Below are 21,286 nucleotides of genomic sequence, written 5' to 3' on the forward strand. Positions count from 1 at the left end.
GTTTCTTTATGTAGATGACTCTGTAGATTAAACATGCCCACAGTTTGGCCATCTGGTCAATGTGAAACAGTGAATCATGGTGTTAGTGACCAGACTCTGTCTTTGACACCTTACAGCCTGTCAGGCATCTGAGGAGCTAATGGGATTGGCCCTTAAGTGGGCGGCTTGTTTTCTCTTTCTCTGGTCTAAGAGGTTAGTTAATCTGACCAACTGGCTGGCCTACTCAGTACGTGTGGTTTTGGCAGAGCGTGACGCCTGTGTCTACTTGTCTGGACACTAACCAGACGCAGCATGTTTGACCGGTGGAGTGTGTGTTTCATCATGGCATGAATCATTGGACGTGTTGAGGGTTTTTGTTGGACTCTATGGGGTTAGAACCAAATGTGGCCTTGTTGATGGACATAATGGAAGAATATGTAGAAAAATGTGACATTTAGTTGTTGAAGAATATTGAGTGTGCTTTATGCAATGTATTTTTTAGTAAATGTGTAGGTTTAATGGGTGAAGTTTTCAGCCTGGTTTAAGTGAACGTTAACAGGGCTCAGCAGATTTTTAAAGGTTGTAGTTCAGGTGAACTTGCCCTGCTACCATTTCCGCTGGCCCTGCCATAAAGTACAATACATTGCTTTTCTAGCAACAAATATTTATGTGACAGGAAAAAGCCTGGATCTCTTTTATGCCCTCACAGATCTTTATCGCCAAGTCCTGGCTGGGTTAAAAAGATGTAGGGATATAGTGTTACTCTAACACTGTCAAAAAATACATGGTCCCTAGCTGTGACTTGGGCAGTACTCTTTAAAAAGTTCCTAATATCCTAATATGTACAATTTGGTATAGATATACTTTTGAACTTTTTTTAAATTTTGAATCACAAAACAACATACAGTACAGTATACTGTTAGTTTTTAACATGTCGGTTTATCCTATTCCAACAGCCTTGACAATAATTACATTTTAATTACATCAGACACATTATCTAAATAATAAAAACAAATACACCTAGTACAGGGGTGGAAAGAGATTGGAAATTAATGGATAAATAAGTAAATACATAAGGATACATAAAGATATGTATACTTTTTGTATTATGAAGTCTTTAGGTGGACCCAGTGACAACTTGAGCCAATTTTATTTTAAAAAAAATCTGACAGTGTTCTCTGAAATAAATGATTTTGTGGACAATGAGCAGGTTTAGATCAACCAAGATGAAATGATCTCAGTGCTCAGGCTTGTTTTTTGTATTGTGTTCATGTTTATTTGAAAGATGCTTGTATCTATTCGCCAAAGACACTTTCCAAGCACAAAAGTTGATTCCAGAAGCTCGTTTTGACAGTTTATATTTGTGCTTTAGGAAGATCTGTCTCCATTGTAAGTGCTCTCGTGAGGACCATGTTGTGACAGTCATGCCCCTGGAGATGGAGAAGACGGTGACCAAGCTGATGTACGACTTCCAGAGGAACTCTACATCTGATGATGACTCGGGCTGTGCGCTGGAGGAATATGCCTGGGTTCCACCTGGACTAAAACCTGAACAGGTAACACAAGATTACTGTACGCTTACTGGTTTATACATAAAAACATCCTACGTAGTTTAAAGAACATTCTGTGAAAATATAACCTTGATATCTTTAATATTGATTGAGTAAGATCATGTGAAAGATTTAAATCAATGACTGAAATCAAACTCCGATGCTTTAAATCTCATAATTAGATTGAGATTTTATCTTGGATTTTATTGACAGGGTTACATTTAATGCCCAGAAATTGTCTAAATGCTCTTAGTTTTAAACAGTATGGAGCATAAGGTAAGCCTAGTTCCAGACTAAAATATATATTTAGGGTGTCTTAAATGAAAACCACTTGCACTGACATATTTTAAAATATTTCAGTGCCATAGTTTTGTTTCAGTAATGTTTATTGTAAGGTATATTTGTAGGAGCTACTTGAATATCCTAATAGGCCTAGTCCTGGCTTAATCTAAACCCTGTATGGGAAACCGCCTCTAAATCTCTTGGTTTATCATTTGAAACCCAGCCAACTACTTTTTGTGAAATGTCTTTGTGAAACATGGTATCTTTTTTCATTTAAAACCCATTGTTTTTTGTTACATAATGCCAAGACATATCCATTTATGTATGGCTTAAAGATGCATATTTTTGGGGGTACTGGAGTAGATAGATAAAGAAATAAGATTGTTACCTTTTGAAAGTCTTTCTTTATAGCACATAACCTGAGCATTTCAATTTTTCCTTTTATTGCCATGTTTAAAGAAACAGTGAGGCCGGCTGCATGAGATGTAGGCGAGGTTTTATATGTTTCAAAGACCCTTGAGATGAATGTCTCTTTATAACACCTCATTCCCGCTGTACTGATTTTTTGTTACTATAGCAATGCTTGGCTTCAGATGGTTCAGGTTTATAAGGCAACGGTGTGTACAGAGCTCTTTATTGGCCAGTGAAATCATTTATTGATGCGAGTTTCATTTGCTGATGAACTGAAGAAACTCTTGTTAAAAAACAGCAAACGGGTCAATAAGCAATAAAGCACCTCCACCCTCTGCAATGGCTGTCCGCCATTGTGGGTCTCTGGAGGTCAATGTGCGTCAGATCAGATACATATTATTATTATTTCACGTTTGACTGCCGAAATTAGCCTATAACTTTAGGAATGGCACATTTTTTTAGCTATATGGCTTATATTTGACTACTTTAATATGCTATATCTATACATTGTAGATACATTACTGTTGCCAATAGAGTTTACAATTATAATTCCTCTTTATATAGCAATGAATGATTCTCAAGGCTACATTCCAAGAGCTGTCTGTTTGTAGACACTTTGGTTTAGGTCAATACGAACACAGTTTCGCAGTGTTAGAGCAGATGGATAGGAAGAAGTTGCTGGGATACAAGAACTCGGTGTCCATGCATGTTATTAGCAAGCCATTAATTATGCCTTTCTCTGTGCTTTGAAAGCTGGTGTCTGCAATTTCACCCAGAGACAGTGATTACCTCAAACCATGACGAATTAGCTTTCTTTTGCCTTGGAGTGGAAATGTAGGAAATTTGCATTCGTAATACGGCAAGATCTGCTCTGCATTTCAGCATTTTATAAAGTTTTGGTAGCATGCTTTTCGGAAATTATCATGTTAACTTCATTGATAGATTTTTTAACATATTTGATAAACCGATTTCTAGTTTTGTACCAGATTCTCTTGAACGTGTAAATCATTTGGCGAAGACATCCACCAAACCAAGACAAGCTGGTCTTTGCAATCAACAATGCATGTTTGTACCCAAAAGTCCTATAAATCTCACATACACTCCCAAATGCTCACATGAGTAGAATTAAAGTAATCCAGTTAGGATGGCCCATTATTTTGAGTCATCTAATCCCTGTAGCTTTCTCCTTACCCTGAATGTAATAAACCAGTTAAGAAAAGTAAGAAAGGTATTGTTTATTGGTATATATTTGTATATATTAAGAGACTATAGTCAGGTTAAGCCTGATTTATACTTCAGACCTTAGCAGTAACTACAGAATAGCAATCTGTGCATTTACTCATGCATGCCCACCTGCAACCAAGTTAAGAAGTGATATTTAACTTAAGCTGCAACAAAAGTCGTTGTCTATTTACCACCATCAATGCTGATGGTTCTCCAACAGTGTACACAACAAGCTGCTTCTTCTTTGGCTTTTGCCTTAATACTGTGGGTTACAGCACTAACATACCCGTGGACACTACTTGTGCCACTAGATGTGTAATTAAACGCTATTGCAGAAGTATTAATAAAAATTGATGTGTAGCAGGTCCGATGCAGAAGTATTAATGAGCCTTTAGTATTGGTGGATCTCTCTGTGCTGTGTTTGTGGATGTGTCTGCGTTTACTCAATGTCGATTGGCCCAACTTGGCTGGCTTCGAACCATGGAAAAGGAAATGGAAAAACATTTATAGACCTTAATATGTCCATTAAAACCTAAAGCAGGAAGAACTGAAATAAGCTTAATTCATTTTGCAGAGTCCTATGCATGCAAAGAATTTACATTCTCATGTGAGAGTCCTCTGTGTTTTGTCATATTTTTGTCTCATGATCTTATATCGATGCATTATGGTGCTTACCGTATCATTCAGCATACACTACTTCTCATTTTTCTCGGATGTTGCCTTTATTTATTCAATGAAAACCAGCTGTTTGGGCTCGGTTTAGTTCACCCTCACATCAAGAGCTCTAGCCGTTTCTTCACCCCTTCTCCATATAACACAACATGCAGTTGCCAGATCCCTTGACACTGGGGCGGGTTGCCAGATCTCTTCCTGCTGATTATAGTTATTTCCACAAGCTGTTCCTCTGTGTGAAAGCTCAGGGTCCATGTTCTCTGATCACTGTATCACAACAGTTCGTTTGCTGGCCCAGAGAGCTTCTTATTGAGGGGAGGGTGTTGTTATTGGATGACTGTACTGTAATTTACTAGAGCCAGACCGCAGTTGGTGTTTTGTGAAATTTTCAGCTATCCCTCAAGAACCTCTGCACCGGTCCTTCAGAAACCCCTCGCTGACGCTGCATCAGCCAACATAAGCAATGAAAGAAGCATCAGCTCATATTTAAAAAGACAGTTTCTTATTAGGGAGAGGTGCATTAAGCACCGGACATGGACAGAGTTTTGGAAATACTCCCACATCTGACAAAAGCAGCTGATGATTTTGATATGGAGCATTTCGTTAATGTTTCCTGGTCCCCGTTTAAAGAAAACCAAAATAAGAATTTCATGGGACTGAGAGGAAATGTATTTTATCTGTATTCTATTCATATTTTTTCTACACTTCAACTGAAAGGTTAACAATGCCACTTGTGTGGAGCTTCATTTTTTTGTAACAATCTATCTCTCAAAAGCTGTTCAGCTGTTGTTTTATGAGATTTGTTCCTTGCTGTTTCTGTGGCATTGAGACCGAGGCAGATGGGCCCCCGTCCTATATCAGATTAAGCCATTAGCCCACTAAATCCATGTAATAGGTTTGGATGGGTGGGCTGAGGATGCTGAACCGTATTATAGGTTTTGCTAAAGCTCACTGGTCTGTATGCTTTCTAAGGAAATACTCTAGCCACTAGTTTATTTTGTAATTGTCAACAGTTATTGTACGATTACCGAATGCAGACTCATATTCTCATGATTTCACCACTTTAAAATGAAAGGTGTGTTGTAATTAAATTCAATTTTTTAATTAGATGAGACAACTGGGATAATGTTTGAGTCATTTGGCTTTAAAAATGGGAAGCTTATATGGTTAAGTTGAGCGCTGGAAAATAATCACATTATCTTCCTTATAAGCACACCAGATTCAATTTAAGGAATGGTTCACCCAAAAATGTGTTTATAATTTTATAATTCATAATAGGGCTGCACAATATTAAAGAAAATGTGTTATGCTTTAAACTGCTAAATAATGTGATGTACGATAATGCTTGGAAGTTTGTGAATTCAATCCAAAATTAAACATTTTTGTCAATTCAATTTATAGATAGATAGATGGATGGATGAATGGATAGACAGATAGATAGATAGATACTAGAGAGATGGATAGAAGGATGGATAGATAGATACTAGAGAGATGGATGGAAGGTTGGATAGATAGATGAACAGATCGACAGACAAGTACATACTAGATGAATAGATACTAAATGGATAGATAGATAGAAGAGAGACAGAGAGAGGGAGAGAGAGAAAGATGATGGCTGGATGGACGGATAGATAGATACTAGATAGATAGATGATGGTTGGATGGACAGATGGATAGAGAAACAGAAAGATAGATACTAGATAAATGAATGAGTAAAGATGGATTGATGGACAGATGGATAGAGAGCGAGAGAGATGGATGGATGGACAGATGGATGGATAGACAGATCGACAGACGTATAGATACTAGATGGATAAATAGATACTAGATGGATGGATGAATGGACAGAAAGAGAGATAGATTGATAGATGGACGGATGAATAGACAGACAGACAGACAGACAGACAGACAGACAGACAGACAGATAGATAGATAGTTAAAGATACATAGATGGTTAGATAAAGAGATGAATGGATGGACAAATGGATAGATAGACGGATAGATAGACAGATAGATAGATAGATAGATAGATAGATAGATAGATAGATAGATAGATAGATAGATAGATAGATAGATAGATAGATAGATAGATAGATAGATAGATAAAGATACATGGATGGATGGATAGAGAGAGGGATTGATGGATGGATGGACAGATGGATAAATGGATGGATTAACAGACAGATAGATACTAGATGAATAGATGGATGAATAGATACTAGATGGACTGATGGATGGATAGATAGACAGATAGAGAGAGAGAGAGAGAGAGAGAGAGAGATGGATGGATGGATGGATGGCTGGATGGATGGATAGACAGATCGACTTACTAGATGAATAGATGGATGAATAGATACTAAATGGATAGATAGATAGAGAGATACTAGAGAGATAGATAGATAGATAGATAGATAGATAGATAGATAGATAGATAGAAAGCTCAAAGATGTAGAGAGAGAGATGGACGGACGGATGGATAGACAGATCGACAGATGGATAGATACTAGATGAATAGATGGTTGAATAGATACTAGATGGACAGATGGATGGACAGATAGATGGAGAGATAATAGAGAGAGAGATTGATGCATACTAGAGAAATAGAGGATGGATGGTGGATGGATGGATGGATAGAGAGAGATGGGTTGATGGATAGACAGATCGACAGACAAATACATACTAGATGAATAGATGGATGTATAGATTCTAAATGGATAGATTGATAGAGAGAGAGAGAGAGATACTAGAGAGATAGATGATGGCTGGATGGTCGGATGGATAGATATTAGATAGAAAGCTCATAGATGAAGAGAGAGAGATGGACGGACGGATGGATAGATACTAGATGAATAGATGGATGAATAGATACTAGATGGACGGATGTATGGACAGATAGAGAGTGATAGAGAATAGAGAGAGAGATTGATAGATACTAGAGAGATATAGGATGGATGGATGGATAGAGAGAGATGGATGGACGGAAGGATAGAGAGAGAGACAGAATAGATAGATGGATGGACAGATGGACAGACAGATGGATGGATGGATGGGTAGGTGGCTCAACAGACGGATAGATACTAGATGGACGGATGGATGGAGAGATAGAGAGAAAGAGATTGATAGATACTAGATGGATGGACGGATGGATGGAGATTGATTGATTGATTGAACTTGGAGTTATTTAGTACTGTATGTGTAAATTGGTAAGATAGTACTTGTATAGATTTAATCTTTGGACTTATGGTTTCAGGTGCACCAGTATTACAGCTCTTTACCAGAGGAGAAAGTGCCATACGTCAACAGTCCAGGAGAGAAACATCGTATCAAGCAGCTCCTGCACCAGCTGCCCCCACACGACAATGAGGTAAGAACATCACGTGTCTCGCTTAATAAGCTACAAATTCAGCAGACGCTTACAGGAGTTTGAATGTGTGCGATTTCACTGACGCATGCTCTCTTTGCGCAGGTGCGATACTGTAATGGTTTGGACGATGAGGAGAAGAGAGAGCTGAAGCTCTTCAGTAACCAGAGGAAGAGAGAGAATCTGGGCCGCGGTAACGTCAGGCCCTTTCCTGTGACCATGACTGGAGCCATCTGTGAACAGGTGCGTGTGAGCGTTCGTTTGTATGTGTGGATGGAAGTGAGAGAGATGTTATGTTGACATTTGGATGTCCTCAGAGAGGATGTGGGTGGGTTAGCTGCAGGAAGATACCATCTTCAGTCAAAAGGGTTGTTTTGTTCCTAGTCACATATTTTTATTGTCGATTTTTGATTTTCTCGGTTATGGCGTGTGTGTGTATGCGTGTTTGCCCACCTGGGACGACATGTTAGTGCCAGTAAGCTGAGTCTAAGCTGGATATCCATGTCTGTGACCACCTGCCTGGTTTCTCTCTCCTTCTGTTACTTCTCAGGAACAGATGTCACACTGACACAGTTTGGCTTTTTAGCATGATTTAAATTTATCCACAGCCTTGCCACAGTTAAAGATACAAAACACCCATTTATCCCCCTCCAGTGCCGTTTAAAAGATGCAGTCTTTGAGTAAATATGAAGGTAGCTGACATGAAAGTGTATGTGTGTGTGTTTGTGGACAGATACACACATCTGTCTGTCTCATTAAATATTTGCTGAGTTTCTGCATGGGGTGAGATTTTGAAAATGCTAAATAAGACCTTTAATGAAGAAACCGGCACTGCGATCTGCTAAGGTCAGCTATGTTCTGTTTTCAGAAGGAATAAAGTGGCCACTTATTATCCATTCAGATGATCCCATGTGTGCAGACTGTAAATACTTATGCAAGTTATTCATTATAAGTGTCAGATGGGTCTTGCCAGTGTGTTGATGTGTGTGTATATCTACATACTTATACACTTATAATGAATATGGGTGATTCTCATGAAATCCAGTGTCCATTTCTATGAAATCCGTGTTCAGCATCAGAATTTAAAAAAAGCCAATTTTTTTTGCACATATAAGATTAAGGTCTGAACTTACTATAACCATTCTTTTTAGAGGATTTAAAACATATAAAATAATTTACATTTTTTAGATTATCATTATAAAAAATTATAATTACCGCAACATATTACATTAAATATATGCATTTACAAACTCATGTTTCGGTAATGAGAACTAAAAAGTTGTCTAGGTATTATGAAAAACTAAATTTCAACTTTTATCTGGAGAGAAAAAATAAGAACTGCTTACCTGATAGCCATCTTGAGTGTCACAGTCAATTATGTCCCTTTTTTTTTAATGTTAGTTCCTTGAGGGCTTAAACAATGATTGAAAATTGTTGCGGAGGATGAGAACATTTTTCTTGGATACATTTCTATTCCTTATTATTGTCTCTAAATTTACCAATGATCACTAAATCATGTTTCTTTACTGTAAATGTTTATAGTATAACATGCACTAAAGCTTTTTATTTTTTAGATTTTTTTAATTATAAATATTTCCATGTCAAAAACCAAAATCCAGTCATTACCGACACGTTGTGGTAATGAAAATTTCCCCCTTAAATGTGGAAAAAACAACAAAATTGGTTTGTATGATGTCATTTGACTTTATGTGCAAAATACTACATGAAGAGATGTTTGTAACTATATGCTTTTATTTTGATACTCTTACTTTGCTTTACTTTTTTTTTAAATGTTTCATGACACCTCATAAGTCTAATTTCGCGAGAATCACCCATATATGTATACCAGAACCATTGCATAAAATATTAACACCATGTTAGTGATTTAATCCTTCACCCTGCTGCTAAATGACCTATATATCTCTCTCTCTATCTCTCTCTCCCTCCTTTCATTTCTTTTATGTTCAGTGTGGAGGACAAATAAACGGAGGTGACATTGCCGTCTTTGCATCACGGGCTGGACACGGGTTGTGCTGGCACCCACAATGCTTTGTGTGCAGCATGTGCGACGAGCTCCTGGTGGATCTTATCTACTTTTATCAGGATGGAAAGATCTTCTGTGGGCGCCATCACGCAGAGAGACTCAAACCCCGCTGTTCAGCATGTGATGAGGTCAGCCACTCGCACCCTGCTGTTAAAGGGCACTTAAATGTTTCCTGTTATGTTGCAAGGAAACATCATCACTCGTGTACCACTAGCATCACCAAACCAAACTGAATTGAAGTTTTAAAAGGTTTACTAAGCACTTTCCTTTATTACTGGTTAGGGCTGGGACAACGCGTCGACAACGTCGACGCAAAAAATACGTCGACGCAAAATATACGCGTCGATTCGTCAGACCCAAAAAGGCGGCGCCGTAGAATACGTCAGACCCAAAAAGGTGGCGCCGTAGAATAGTAGCAATGCGAGTGGCTTCAGTCCAAGCCGGTTTCACACAGCAAGTGTGAGCAGTACGTGCGGCGCGTGTTTTTTTCAGTGCCCATGTTAACAAGCATGCACCCCGCCGCATGAGCAGCGCGAGCTCGCGGCTCTGTAGCAACAGTGCTGCAATCGTTTCTGCGTCGGTTCTGCTGCGCTGCTCATGCTCAATTAAAGTGAAAGTGCTTTGTTTATGGTTTAAATGCTCGTGGATTGACTCGAAAAAGTGTCATTTTACCTTAAAATCACGAATGTGAAGTGTGTTTTAAACAGTCATGACTTTGAGCAATTTAACAGAAAGCAAAGAAATATGTCACTGTTGCCAGAAGACTGCGCTTTCATTCACTCTCTGTCCAGCAGTAAATGAGTCCTAATATATCTTAACAAACTTAAGAGAAAGAGATTTAATAATATATGTGCTTCTTAAGTCTATAATTGTGTTTATATCTGTCATTAAATGGACTAGAACAGCACGAAAACAATGTGGATTAAACAAATCAAGTTATAAAAGTTACACTGACCATCAAAAGGCACATTGAAGAGGTTTTGCTCATAAATGCATGTAATATGAAGTAATTTGAACTTGAGATTTTTATACTGTTACTAAACTGCACAGTATGAGCTGCAAACGCTTTACTGAATGCTACCTCTGACTATGAATGCAGTATTTTGCACTTGTATAGTCTTTTTTTATTTTGAAATTTTAAGAGCAATGAACATATATTGAAATATTTACATTCAAATATGTAAATCAACATTTTTAAATTGCTATTAGTTAATTAATGGGGAGATAATCGAGAATCGAATCGAAGTCGAATCGGACTGATAAAATGAATCGTTAGATTAATCGATGTATCGAAAAAATAATCGCTAGATTAATCGTTTAAAAAATAGTCGTTTATCCCAGCCCTATTACTGGTCAGTGAGCAGATAATCCCCAAAATTGTTTGCTACGTAGATAGGGTTGCAAAATGACGGGAATTTTCAAGGCTGGAAACTTTCAATGGGAATTAACAGGAATATATGGGAATTAATGTGAATTGGAGTTTGAAACTGGGAATTTGAAAAAATTGCAGAGTTGCCAATAACAGGGAACTTAAAATAACATAAAGAACGAAAAATAATTAAACATAAGTGTTTATTATGCTTTTTTGTTACTCATTTGAAATAATCAATTAAAGTTTTCCTTACAATTAAATATATATATATATTACAATTTCTAACTTTTTCCAAATATTTCCCGTAAATTCCCATAAATTTCTGTTAAGTTTCCAATTTGGAAACTAACCGACTAACCGACATCGTTATCTGGGTTGCGTATGCGTGGGGCGGGTCTATCAAGAAAAGGTCCAGATTCTATTGGGGTAGGGGCGTGTTTGTTTAGGTGATTTCAAATATCAACATTGGCTTTTAAAGATCATGCACCCCGCCTTTTAAGGAATAGTCTATCCTTTTTCCATATTAAACTATGTTATTACCTTAACTAAGAAGAGTTGATACATCCCTCTATCATCTTAGTGCGTGCACGTAAGCGCTGTGGCGCGCGGCAACACTTTGATAGCATTTAGCTATCAGTGCTATTCCACCATACAATATAGTTACTCTTTTAAATCCGCTTAGAAAAGCGCTACGTTTTATTTTGTGCCACCATACTTGCTCGTATAACTACTCGTCTTAAATAGGAAAAACGTTGATGTGTTTGGTCGCTTCTGGCTTTGTCTCTGGGTGGTGCCATTGAATGGATGGGGCTAAGCTAAATGCTATCAAAGTGTCGCCGCGCACCACAGCGATGAAGTGCATAAGATGATAGAGATATGTATCAACTCTTCTTAGTTAAGGTAATAGCATAGTTTAATATGGAAAAAGGATAGACTATTCCTTAAAGTTCTCATCGAAAGTTTCTGAAACTTTCCACCCGTTTGCAACGCTGTATGTAGAGTATAATGCTGCGTACACACCAGAAGCGAATTTAACTATTTGCGCAAGTAGATTACATGCAAAGATGCGAATAGATGCAAATTCACGTGACACGAAAATAAATCATGCGTGTAATCTAGAGCAAGGAACGCAATGCTTAGCTTTTGGTATGTACGCAGGATAAAAATCTGCAAATATCTACCAAAACAGTATAAATATCGACAGGTGTGTGCTATGATAGAAGCATTTCACATTTATTACATTCAACATTTTTACTTTCCCAAATAGTGCAATATATATATTTTTTAAATGTTCAAATGCTGAAAAAGTCTTTTTTACATTTAGTTAAGATGGCACACAGTGAGCCTGCTTTCTCTGCTTCACATTTTATATAAAGGATGCTGACACAATCGCACTGCACAATTACCATGGTTACAGCACTTCATCTCTATAGTGATAATAGATTTACTGCTGTGCTGCAGCTCACTGAGTCTGTTGCTTCTGTCACTTCTAGCCTCTGCAGAAAAACGGTCTTACTCTCCTTTTCTGTCTCTCAGATCATCTTTGCAGATGAGTGCACAGAGGCAGAGGGCAGGCACTGGCACATGAAGCATTTCTGCTGTTTCGAATGCGAGACCGTTCTGGGTGGCCAGCGTTACATCATGAAAGAAGGTCGGCCGTACTGCTGCACCTGCTTCGAGTCCCTGTACGCGGAGTACTGCGACTCCTGTGGGGAACACATCGGTAAGAGCCCGTCCATCAACGTCTGACTCAACATCCACGCAACACTGACCTGTCGCCCCGGCAGAACACAAACATCTGCTGCATCCTGCTTCGGGGACGACTGACCTGATTTCTGTCACCATAAACACAAAACACAGCCCAGATCGCAAGTTTATAGATAGTCTGCCTTAAACTTACAGCCAAGATCTGGCCGCCCGTTTAATTGAAATTCAATCCATGTGGAATTTACTTTCCACACAGGACCGCAGAAAGTAATTTTGTGAAACTGATTATAAACAGGAAGCATTAGTGAAGGTTTTGGAAACAGATGGTCTCCATTATGACCTCCTTAAAGACCTGTGATTTAAATATAATGTATTTCCGAGGTATGCGGCATGCCGTATAATCAGTTTATAGTAAACAAGTGTACACCTCATGAGAAGAAGCCACGGGTATTTTCGGTTATGTTTATTTTATATCCTGCACTCAAGTTTTCTATAAAAACAATTGAAATCTTTTCACAGATGTTGGGTTGTCCTGCGTGTAATCCTCATTTTCTGATTGCATTACAGGTATTGATCAAGGCCAGATGACATACGATGGCCAACACTGGCATGCCACCGAAGATTGTTTCAGCTGCGCCCGCTGTAAGAAGTCCTTGCTCGGCCGCCCCTTTCTACCTAAGCAGGGTCAGATCTTCTGCTCTCGGGCGTGCAGCATCGGCGAAGACCAGAATGGATCGGATTCGGCAGATTCTGCTTTTCAGAGCGCCCGTTCTCGCGAGGCCAGACGGAGCAGCTCCAAATCCAACAGGAACACTGCTGGTGCCGGAGGAGAGACGAGCCAGGGAGGAGATGGACGTTACTCCGGTGAGGTTGATCCACTGTCCATGCAGATGGATTTGCTTAGTCTTTCCAGTCAAAGCCCTAGCCTGACCCGAGACTCTCCATCCTGGAACCCGCAGGCAGACGTGTATGGGCACGAGAGCCATAATGAACTTTCCAACCCTCTTCATCTGCTCAGTCAGTGCAACATCCGGACTTGCTATTCTCCGAATCCGTCTCCCGGTCACCCGACGGATCCAAAGCCCGCGGCTTCCAAAAGACCCCCAATATCTGCTCTAAAAGGAAAGTCTTTGAATGAAAACTGGTTCCAGCCAGGACCAGAGGACTATTACCCACCCAATCTGAGGACACAGATGAGCTTTCAAGAGGTTCCACATAATAGCTTCGTAGATAAGCGCTCCGTAAGCTTGCACGTGTTCCAGAGGGAGAAGGAGGCGGGTCAGCAGATGGGCCGTAGCAGGAACCCTATCAGTGCACTTAGCTTTAGCGAACAGCTCGTGGCACAGGACCAAACTCCACATGGCTCAATGGAGTCGCTGGCTTTGTCTAACGCTACAGGTATTTGTCAAGATATTGCTTGGTAATAAAACTATCATCACGATATAGTTTGCTAATGATGTGTACTTTGTCCGCAGGTACCTCTGTAGAAGGCGGGAATAAACGTCAGGAGCACTTGTCTCGCTTTTCAATGCCAGATTTGAGCAAAGATTCAGGCATGAATGTTTCTGAGAAGAGCAACATGGGCACCCTGAACTCATCCGTGCAGTTTCATAGCTCTGAATCTCTACGCAGCCTGAACTCGGCACAGCCCTACCTGGAGCTCGAAGTTCCAGTGCAGGTGAAATTCCCCAGGCAGTATTCCCATGAACGTCTTGGAATTAATGCTTTGCCCTCTGGGTTCACCTATCAGGAGGAGGATCGCATAAGTTTGGTCAATAGCGCCAACAACGCCCGTCTGCCGCCCATGAGCGACCGAACTCGCCGTCGAACCATCAACCAGGATGAGCCACGGCGACGTCACCACCACCACCGATCTCGCCGCTCCCGCCGCTCACGTTCGGAAAACGCACTTAACCTCGCTGCGGAGCGCTGCCCGCCCCCCAGACGATCTCAACTTCACCTACATGAAGATTACGACCAGTTTCCTCCTTCTCGTGGGTACCGGGGCCTTCAAAGCAGCGGTAGTGCTAGCAGACTGAGGCAGCAACCGTTTAGACCTTGCCCTCGGACGACTTCCGACCTCACGCTTCAAAACCCCGCCGTACACCGGCACCAGGGGCCGTATTCGTGGGACCAATACGATTACGACGACGACTGGTGCTCGACCTGTTCCTCGTCTTCAGAGTCAGAAGATGAGGGGTATTTTCTGGGTGAGCCTATTCCTAGACCGGTCCAGCTGAGGTACATGACCAGCGAGGACCTGTTACGCAAATATAACTCCTCAGGTCTGGGCGCGTCCGGTCAGTTTGAGAGCCGCGGACAGTTGCACACCCGCAAACGTAGGAAAAGCAAGAACTGCATTATCTCCTGAACGTCGCGCCTACTGCGTCCTACACGGTCTTGCACAACAAGATTTAATCCGTCCTTATAGCAAATGTTTAAGAGGCTTTTCAGTGTCGTGAGGCCATCAGTGAATAATACGCAGTAATTTAATTTGTTCGCACCTCAGATTTGCATATGCATGTGATATTTCCCAAATATTCTGGATGTTACGTTTTATTTCACACCGCAGCATTTGTTACAGCTTACGTGCAATTGTTTATGTAATCCATTCAGGCACAGTGACTTCTTTATTTTGTATGGTTCCGATTATTCTTATGTTTTCCTTTTCGGGCTGAATACGCAATTCTAGTCAGTAATAAGATGTATATACGCAATCGAATGAAGAAATTCACTAAGTTAAGGATGTAATGTAAATTATCTGTAAATGATGTACTACATATTTTTATATTTTGTATCAATAGAATCATTTATGTACTAAGCATTATGTAGAGAAAATAGTAAAGGCATGCGCATTCATTTGCTGATTTTTGTCCTGTATTGAAAATTAAAGAGTATTTCTGTGAGAGATTTGATCGACAGCCTTTGATTTCTCATTATCGGGCCGTTCTGTGATCTCTGACTCAGATAAGATGCAAATGCACTTGCCATCTGCTCGATGCATAAATGCAGAAGACCACGGCGCAATAAAGAATCCAAATGTCTGGTCTCAGTTACACATACACTTGATTAATGACAGTGCTTATGAAAAAATCTTTGATTTATTTTAAACTACCATCAAGTTTTAATTTAAAAAACAAAAAATGCTAGGTTGTATAAATCCATAGTTGGCTCAAATATGGACAAACCCAACTGTTGGGTTATTAAAGCTCACGTAACACATGCTGTTTTTGCATTTTTTATGTTAATATGAAGTAACCAATAGAGTAGTATTACATCCTTTATATCTCCGAAGAGTCTTTAGTTTAATCAGATTTATAAAAGAAAGATTAGCTTTAATCTTTCTGATAACGTACGAAAAAATGAAAAAGGAGGAGTTATACCGCGGGAGGAGCGAGTACGAGTCATGCAACACTATACAACACTGTTTAACTTATGATTCACTACATGTTCGTGTAATTTTATAATATGCACGTGCCTATTTCCAACATAAGACAGAAGTCTTACTTACCGCATGCAACTCATGAACCGGTTGGGAAAATCCAGAGCATCAAACACACACGCAACTCCGCTGCTACCCCGTATAATAAACTATATCCATTGTTTTCATGAGGCTGGCTTTCTTCTCCTTACGTCCAAAAACACACTTCTTCTTTCGTGCCATTGTTGAGTTTGAAATTAAACAAAGCTGTGTCGCGTGATGTGATGTTTGTGGGCTCTAGTGTGACGGGTGGGCGGGGTTTTCTGGGGGAAGTGCCCATAAAAAGAAGTGATATGTATAGAAACCCCTGAAACGTCAGCTGGACCCGTATTCTAAAAAAACTTTCCGAAACTTGTAGGAACCCTGGCGAAGTGCATTCGGTACAGAAAATTTTTTGACACTTTGCCTACATTTAGCATGAAGAAACTACTCTTAAACTGTGTTAATAAGTCAGAATGCATGAAATACAATTGAACCACCCCTTTAACAAGCCCCTATGCTCCTATGATGGCTTGTTGTTACTCAACTATAGGTTCAAATAACCCAACTGTTGGGTTTGTCCATATTTGACTCAACTATGCACTGTCAGAAAAATTGTACCTTTTCTGTCGCTGGGGTGGTACTCTTTATCGGTATACAAAACTTAATACAATGATGATGTACCTTATTGTGTACATTGCTGTATCTTAAGGACCTGTTGTGTACCTTAAAGATACAGTTAACTGTTAATTTACAAAAATGTTCCTTAAGGCAGTGGTTCTCAAACTGGGGGCCCTGAGATGGTGCCAGGGGGGGCCCGGTTTTTTGACATTTTATAAAATAAATTCAAGTTTTGTGTAATTAAATAAATAATGCTACTTACCAACAGCACTACATTGTATAATTGAATATGTTTTGTTTAATTCAAATTTTAAGTTTTGGAATGTTTTATGTCATAATTTTTTGGGGCACGAAGGGATAAACCGTACACAAGTGCGGACTGCACGCTGAAAAAGTTTGAGAACCACTGCTTTAAGGTACACAATAGGTCCTTGGGGTATAATATAGTACCCTATAAGGTACAACATTTCAATGTTTTGTATAGCCATAAAGGTACAAAAATTAACCTTTGAGGGTACCACTGCTTTTCTGAAAGTGTGGGTTAAAACAACTTAACATTTTTTAGAGTGTGTAAGCTCAAGATATAATATATTCAACAATATGATGATACCGCTGGTTTAAGATGCAGTTCAAAAAGGGCATTATTAGGCGTAATGGACGATTACCACCAGTGGCGACCGGTGACTTCTTTTTTTTGTATTTAGCCCGGCATTATTATATGTGGCTTGTCATGTCAACCTATGTGCATCACACATCATGTCAACATATCTGCCTGCTGCACACGCTTCGAAGGGGTTAATGATAAAAGAGACACTCATGCCAGATACTTGCATAATCTCATGTGTAATCAGAGTGTTTCCCATACATTGATTTATTTGTGCTGGCCCACCACAGAATCAACACTGGCCCCCACAAATAGAATTTTCATGATTCCCATTTACATTTTTATTTCACTATTTTAAACAGCTTAATTCGGCTTAAAATGTAATTTGATATATAATACAGATCAAATACAGATACAGATCAAAGAGTAGAAGTGAAACATATTTCAGGTGCCAACACTAGATCAAACGCAAACACGGCATGATGACGTCAAATATATGCTAATTAGCGGGTGACGTCATCACCACCACAGTCTCTCAAAATCCTGTGGGAAACACTGGAGTATATTGTTAAGTTGTCTTGCGAGTATTTTGTGAACGTGTCTTTTATCATAATCTCTTGACGCATGTGTAGCAGGCACATATTTTGACATGATGAAAAAGTTTTAACTAATTATAATTCAAGTTGATTAAACTGTAAAAATTCTATATTTTTAAGTGTACTTGTCCCCTATTTATCCGTATTGACCGATCAGCATCCAGGACTGAAACTGTCTATTGTATAACCTAACACTTGTGTTATTATCAGTTTTGCACTTAAAGCATAGCACAAAGGAAAGGCTTCTGTACATCTGGCCTATGTATTAGTGCATTCCGCTCCGTAAAGGCAAAAGCGAAGCGAAAACGTTCAGATATCACATAACATACCAACACCAAATGCTATTATAACTGCTAAGTAATACTTATGTGGTTTTCAGGTTTTTATCTCCAAGCCATTATCACACTCCCATGAGTTTGAAAATCTATCTGAAGTGTAGACCTGTTTGGAAGTGGCCCTGTATTAATGACCCTGACAAGCCAGAAACATTAGAGGCTTTGCGCTACTGTCAGGAATGTTTGTCCTCGTATGTATTTAGTGGTGCACGGGAGGTTGAGAGTTTGTTGAGTTGGCGGTGTTATGACAGAACCAGCTGCATAAACATGTGATCTACATTAGACTTTTGGCCAGGTGACAAGGAGCGTTTCTTTCAGTAATTCGGTCCCTTTAACTTTTTTCCTTTTACCCCAACAGTCCAAGTAAGTTATTGATAAAAGAAATGAAATGCTTAGTCCAGCACAAGAAAGACTTTCTACAGGCTAGAAGCCCAAAAGTTTGTTTCATCTATGAATCTTTCTCTCTGCCGTCTTCACTATTGTGTTTTGGAACTTGGCAGTGTGATAGCAAGGATATTATAGCTATTGTTTGACAAATTACTTCATTTTCTTCATTTCTCAATCTTTTTGTATAAAGATTTTGCGAAATAAAAATGTAATGGCTAGTTTGGGATTTAGATGTTGATTGGTCAATTCAGTCTTCCAGTACAATAAAGTAACAGCTGTTATGTGAAATAACGGTTCACTATGTAATTGTGCTGTGCCCGTGATCTGAATAATATTACACCATTTATCGAGTTTTACTGGAAGAGCGAACAAAGCCGTTTTTATATTTTGAAAAGTACAGAAAAATAGATCAGATTGCATAATACAGTTTTGTGGCAATAGCACCCAGAGGACTACAGAGGTCTGTTACTGTAGACAAAGCAAACCGGCTCAAGCGTGACTTATAGTCATAATGAAATGCATCAAATCTTTCTGTTGTTTAGACCAGTGGCTAATGTTCCCTGATGGTTTTAAATCATTGCAAATGGAACAGTGTTCCTGCCATCCTGTTGGCTTGAATGATTACTCAAGTTAAGCAATAAAAACTGATGCTGTTTGTGTTAAATGCACACTTTTAGAAAGAAAATGTACAAACGTTGGCACTGGGACGGTACCTTTTAAAAAGATCCTAATATGTACCATTTTGATACAGATATGTTACTTTGAGGTACCAGTATGTACCTCTAATGTACCAGTTTGAGGTACCAATAGGTACTGCCACAGTGACAACTTTTACACCTTCTTGTACCTTTTTTCTTGACAGTGTAGGACATGCAGGGCAAGATCTTAGTAAGATATTAGGAATAATTTCCAAAATTATTTTTTAAATTATGAATTATATTTTGAGTCCTCTCAAGTGAATTAAAACTACTCGCTTCTGCTGAAGTAATGCCTCATAAAACCAGAAAGTCACTTCGTTACGTTCATCTCTGTATTAATCTGTGGGAATCAAGACTGCATTAATCTATGAGCCAGAGCTGGGAGCAGGTTTTTTACTTAAAGCCATTAAAAATATATGTAATATGGGAGTTTATAGCCTGTCCATCTATTGTGGGAATGACATGACAGTTCAGCAATTTGTGGTTTTACTTTACGCTGTTAAGGCATTTATGTCAGAGGTGAGTAATGCAGAAAGCATTTGCAGTGATAAGTGACATGACCACTGCATTCATTATTTGTTGACTTGACTTCACTAAAGCCATTCAGAATCAAAGCAGTGTATTCAATGGCTAAAGCCTCAAAACTATTCGATTTTTTTGTGTTAGTTCCTGTAGCATTCTATACCAAGAAAGTGACAAGATAAAAATAACAATTTTCTGTTACAAACTTTCACATAGCATCTTTAGGTTATAATAAAATTAAAAATTCAAATCCATAATTGATTTTCAAAGATTTATTATAAAAACGGATAATTTTTTCTGCAAAATCCAATAAATCCATGACAAGTAATTTTTTTCAAAATGCTATAAATCTATTGAGTCAATATATAAATGTGCATTAATATTTGCCATGTTATATTCATTTAGTTGACTAGTGGTGTACACTGATTAAAAAAAAAAACATTAATGGCATTAATCAAAACACTTACTTTGTCATATTAAGAACACTGTCATTGCTGCTGTCATCCTTGGGACATCGCTTAACTTTTTTGACATCGATCAGCTGTAAAATGTTTTGGTCCTGCTCGATTTTCATTGACTTTGAGTAAAATAAAGGAAATTTTTCATAAGATCCTCTGGGGTCAATGTGTTAGCATGACAGAAGCTTGATGCTGTCGGGTGAGAACAAGCAACAGCCGGCATTTTTCCGGCTCCCGAGTGCTTTGCGTAAATTATTAGATTTTGATGGCTTACGTTTCTTCCCCGTCACAGAAAACCACCACAGGTTTATCAATGCCATCAAAATTATTATTTTGTTTTTGTTTGTTTGTTGATCACGAAGTAAAAAGTAGATGAGGAAAACTAAGATTCTGTGTGTGTTTAAAGCGCTTAGCGCCGCCATTATTGTTTACAATGCATGGAATGGTGCGATTTGTTGAGCGGATTTATTGCATTCTGCAGAGAAGGAGTGCCGTTTATTGCGTTTTGGGAAAAAAGCAATAAAAGATGACAGAATAACACGCCAGATATCGGATTTTGCGTAAAATGAAGAATTTATTTTTAATACTGACCTGATACAATACTGATTTTGGCTGTAACGTATTTTTTTAAATGGCCCGTTTTGGAACCAAACTCTTCATATATAGTTTGCTAGCTTTCTTTGTAAGGAATAATTGACAACTGGCCACTGAATTATAAAAACATAATGCACACCCAAGGTGGTAATGTGGCACGACGTGAAGCGGAGTGGTAATCCGCTTATACCACGGTTACCACAAACATTGCTCTTTTGCCTACTTTTAAGACATTTTAAAAGTTAGGTGTGCGGTTATCGAAAAATAATGCATACCCGTGGAACATTTCTCAACCAACCAAAATACAGCATTCAACAGACCTGTGGTATCAATGACTTTATATAACCAACATGATGTGATATAAAGAAGCAAGAACAGTGTACCAGTGCATGTAGACAATTGATAACTA

At 38.9% G+C, this 21,286-nt stretch overlaps 1 protein-coding gene across 4 annotated transcripts in view; it reads left to right on the forward strand.

Annotated features, from left to right (window-relative positions):
• prickle2b (prickle homolog 2b) overlaps positions 1-15,510 on the forward strand; it is a 100,956-nt gene extending 85,446 nt beyond the window's left edge. For all 4 annotated transcript variants that reach the window (XM_055184203.2, XM_055184202.2, XM_055184205.2 and 1 more), the window contains 7 exons: positions 1,352-1,535; positions 7,369-7,482; positions 7,585-7,722; positions 9,448-9,651; positions 12,432-12,618; positions 13,170-14,000; positions 14,078-15,510. In XM_055184203.2, coding sequence (XP_055040178.1) covers positions 1,352-1,535; positions 7,369-7,482; positions 7,585-7,722; positions 9,448-9,651; positions 12,432-12,618; positions 13,170-14,000; positions 14,078-14,973 — 2,554 coding nt within the window. In that variant the 3' untranslated portion in view covers positions 14,974-15,510. The remainder of the gene's footprint in view (positions 1-1,351; positions 1,536-7,368; positions 7,483-7,584; positions 7,723-9,447; positions 9,652-12,431; positions 12,619-13,169; positions 14,001-14,077) is intronic.
• The last annotated feature ends 5,776 nt before the right edge of the window (positions 15,511-21,286 follow it).

The sequence above is a fragment of the Misgurnus anguillicaudatus genome, chromosome 14 (genome assembly GCF_027580225.2).
Source record: "Misgurnus anguillicaudatus chromosome 14, ASM2758022v2, whole genome shotgun sequence".
In the NCBI taxonomy this organism is placed as follows: domain Eukaryota; kingdom Metazoa; phylum Chordata; class Actinopteri; order Cypriniformes; family Cobitidae; genus Misgurnus; species Misgurnus anguillicaudatus.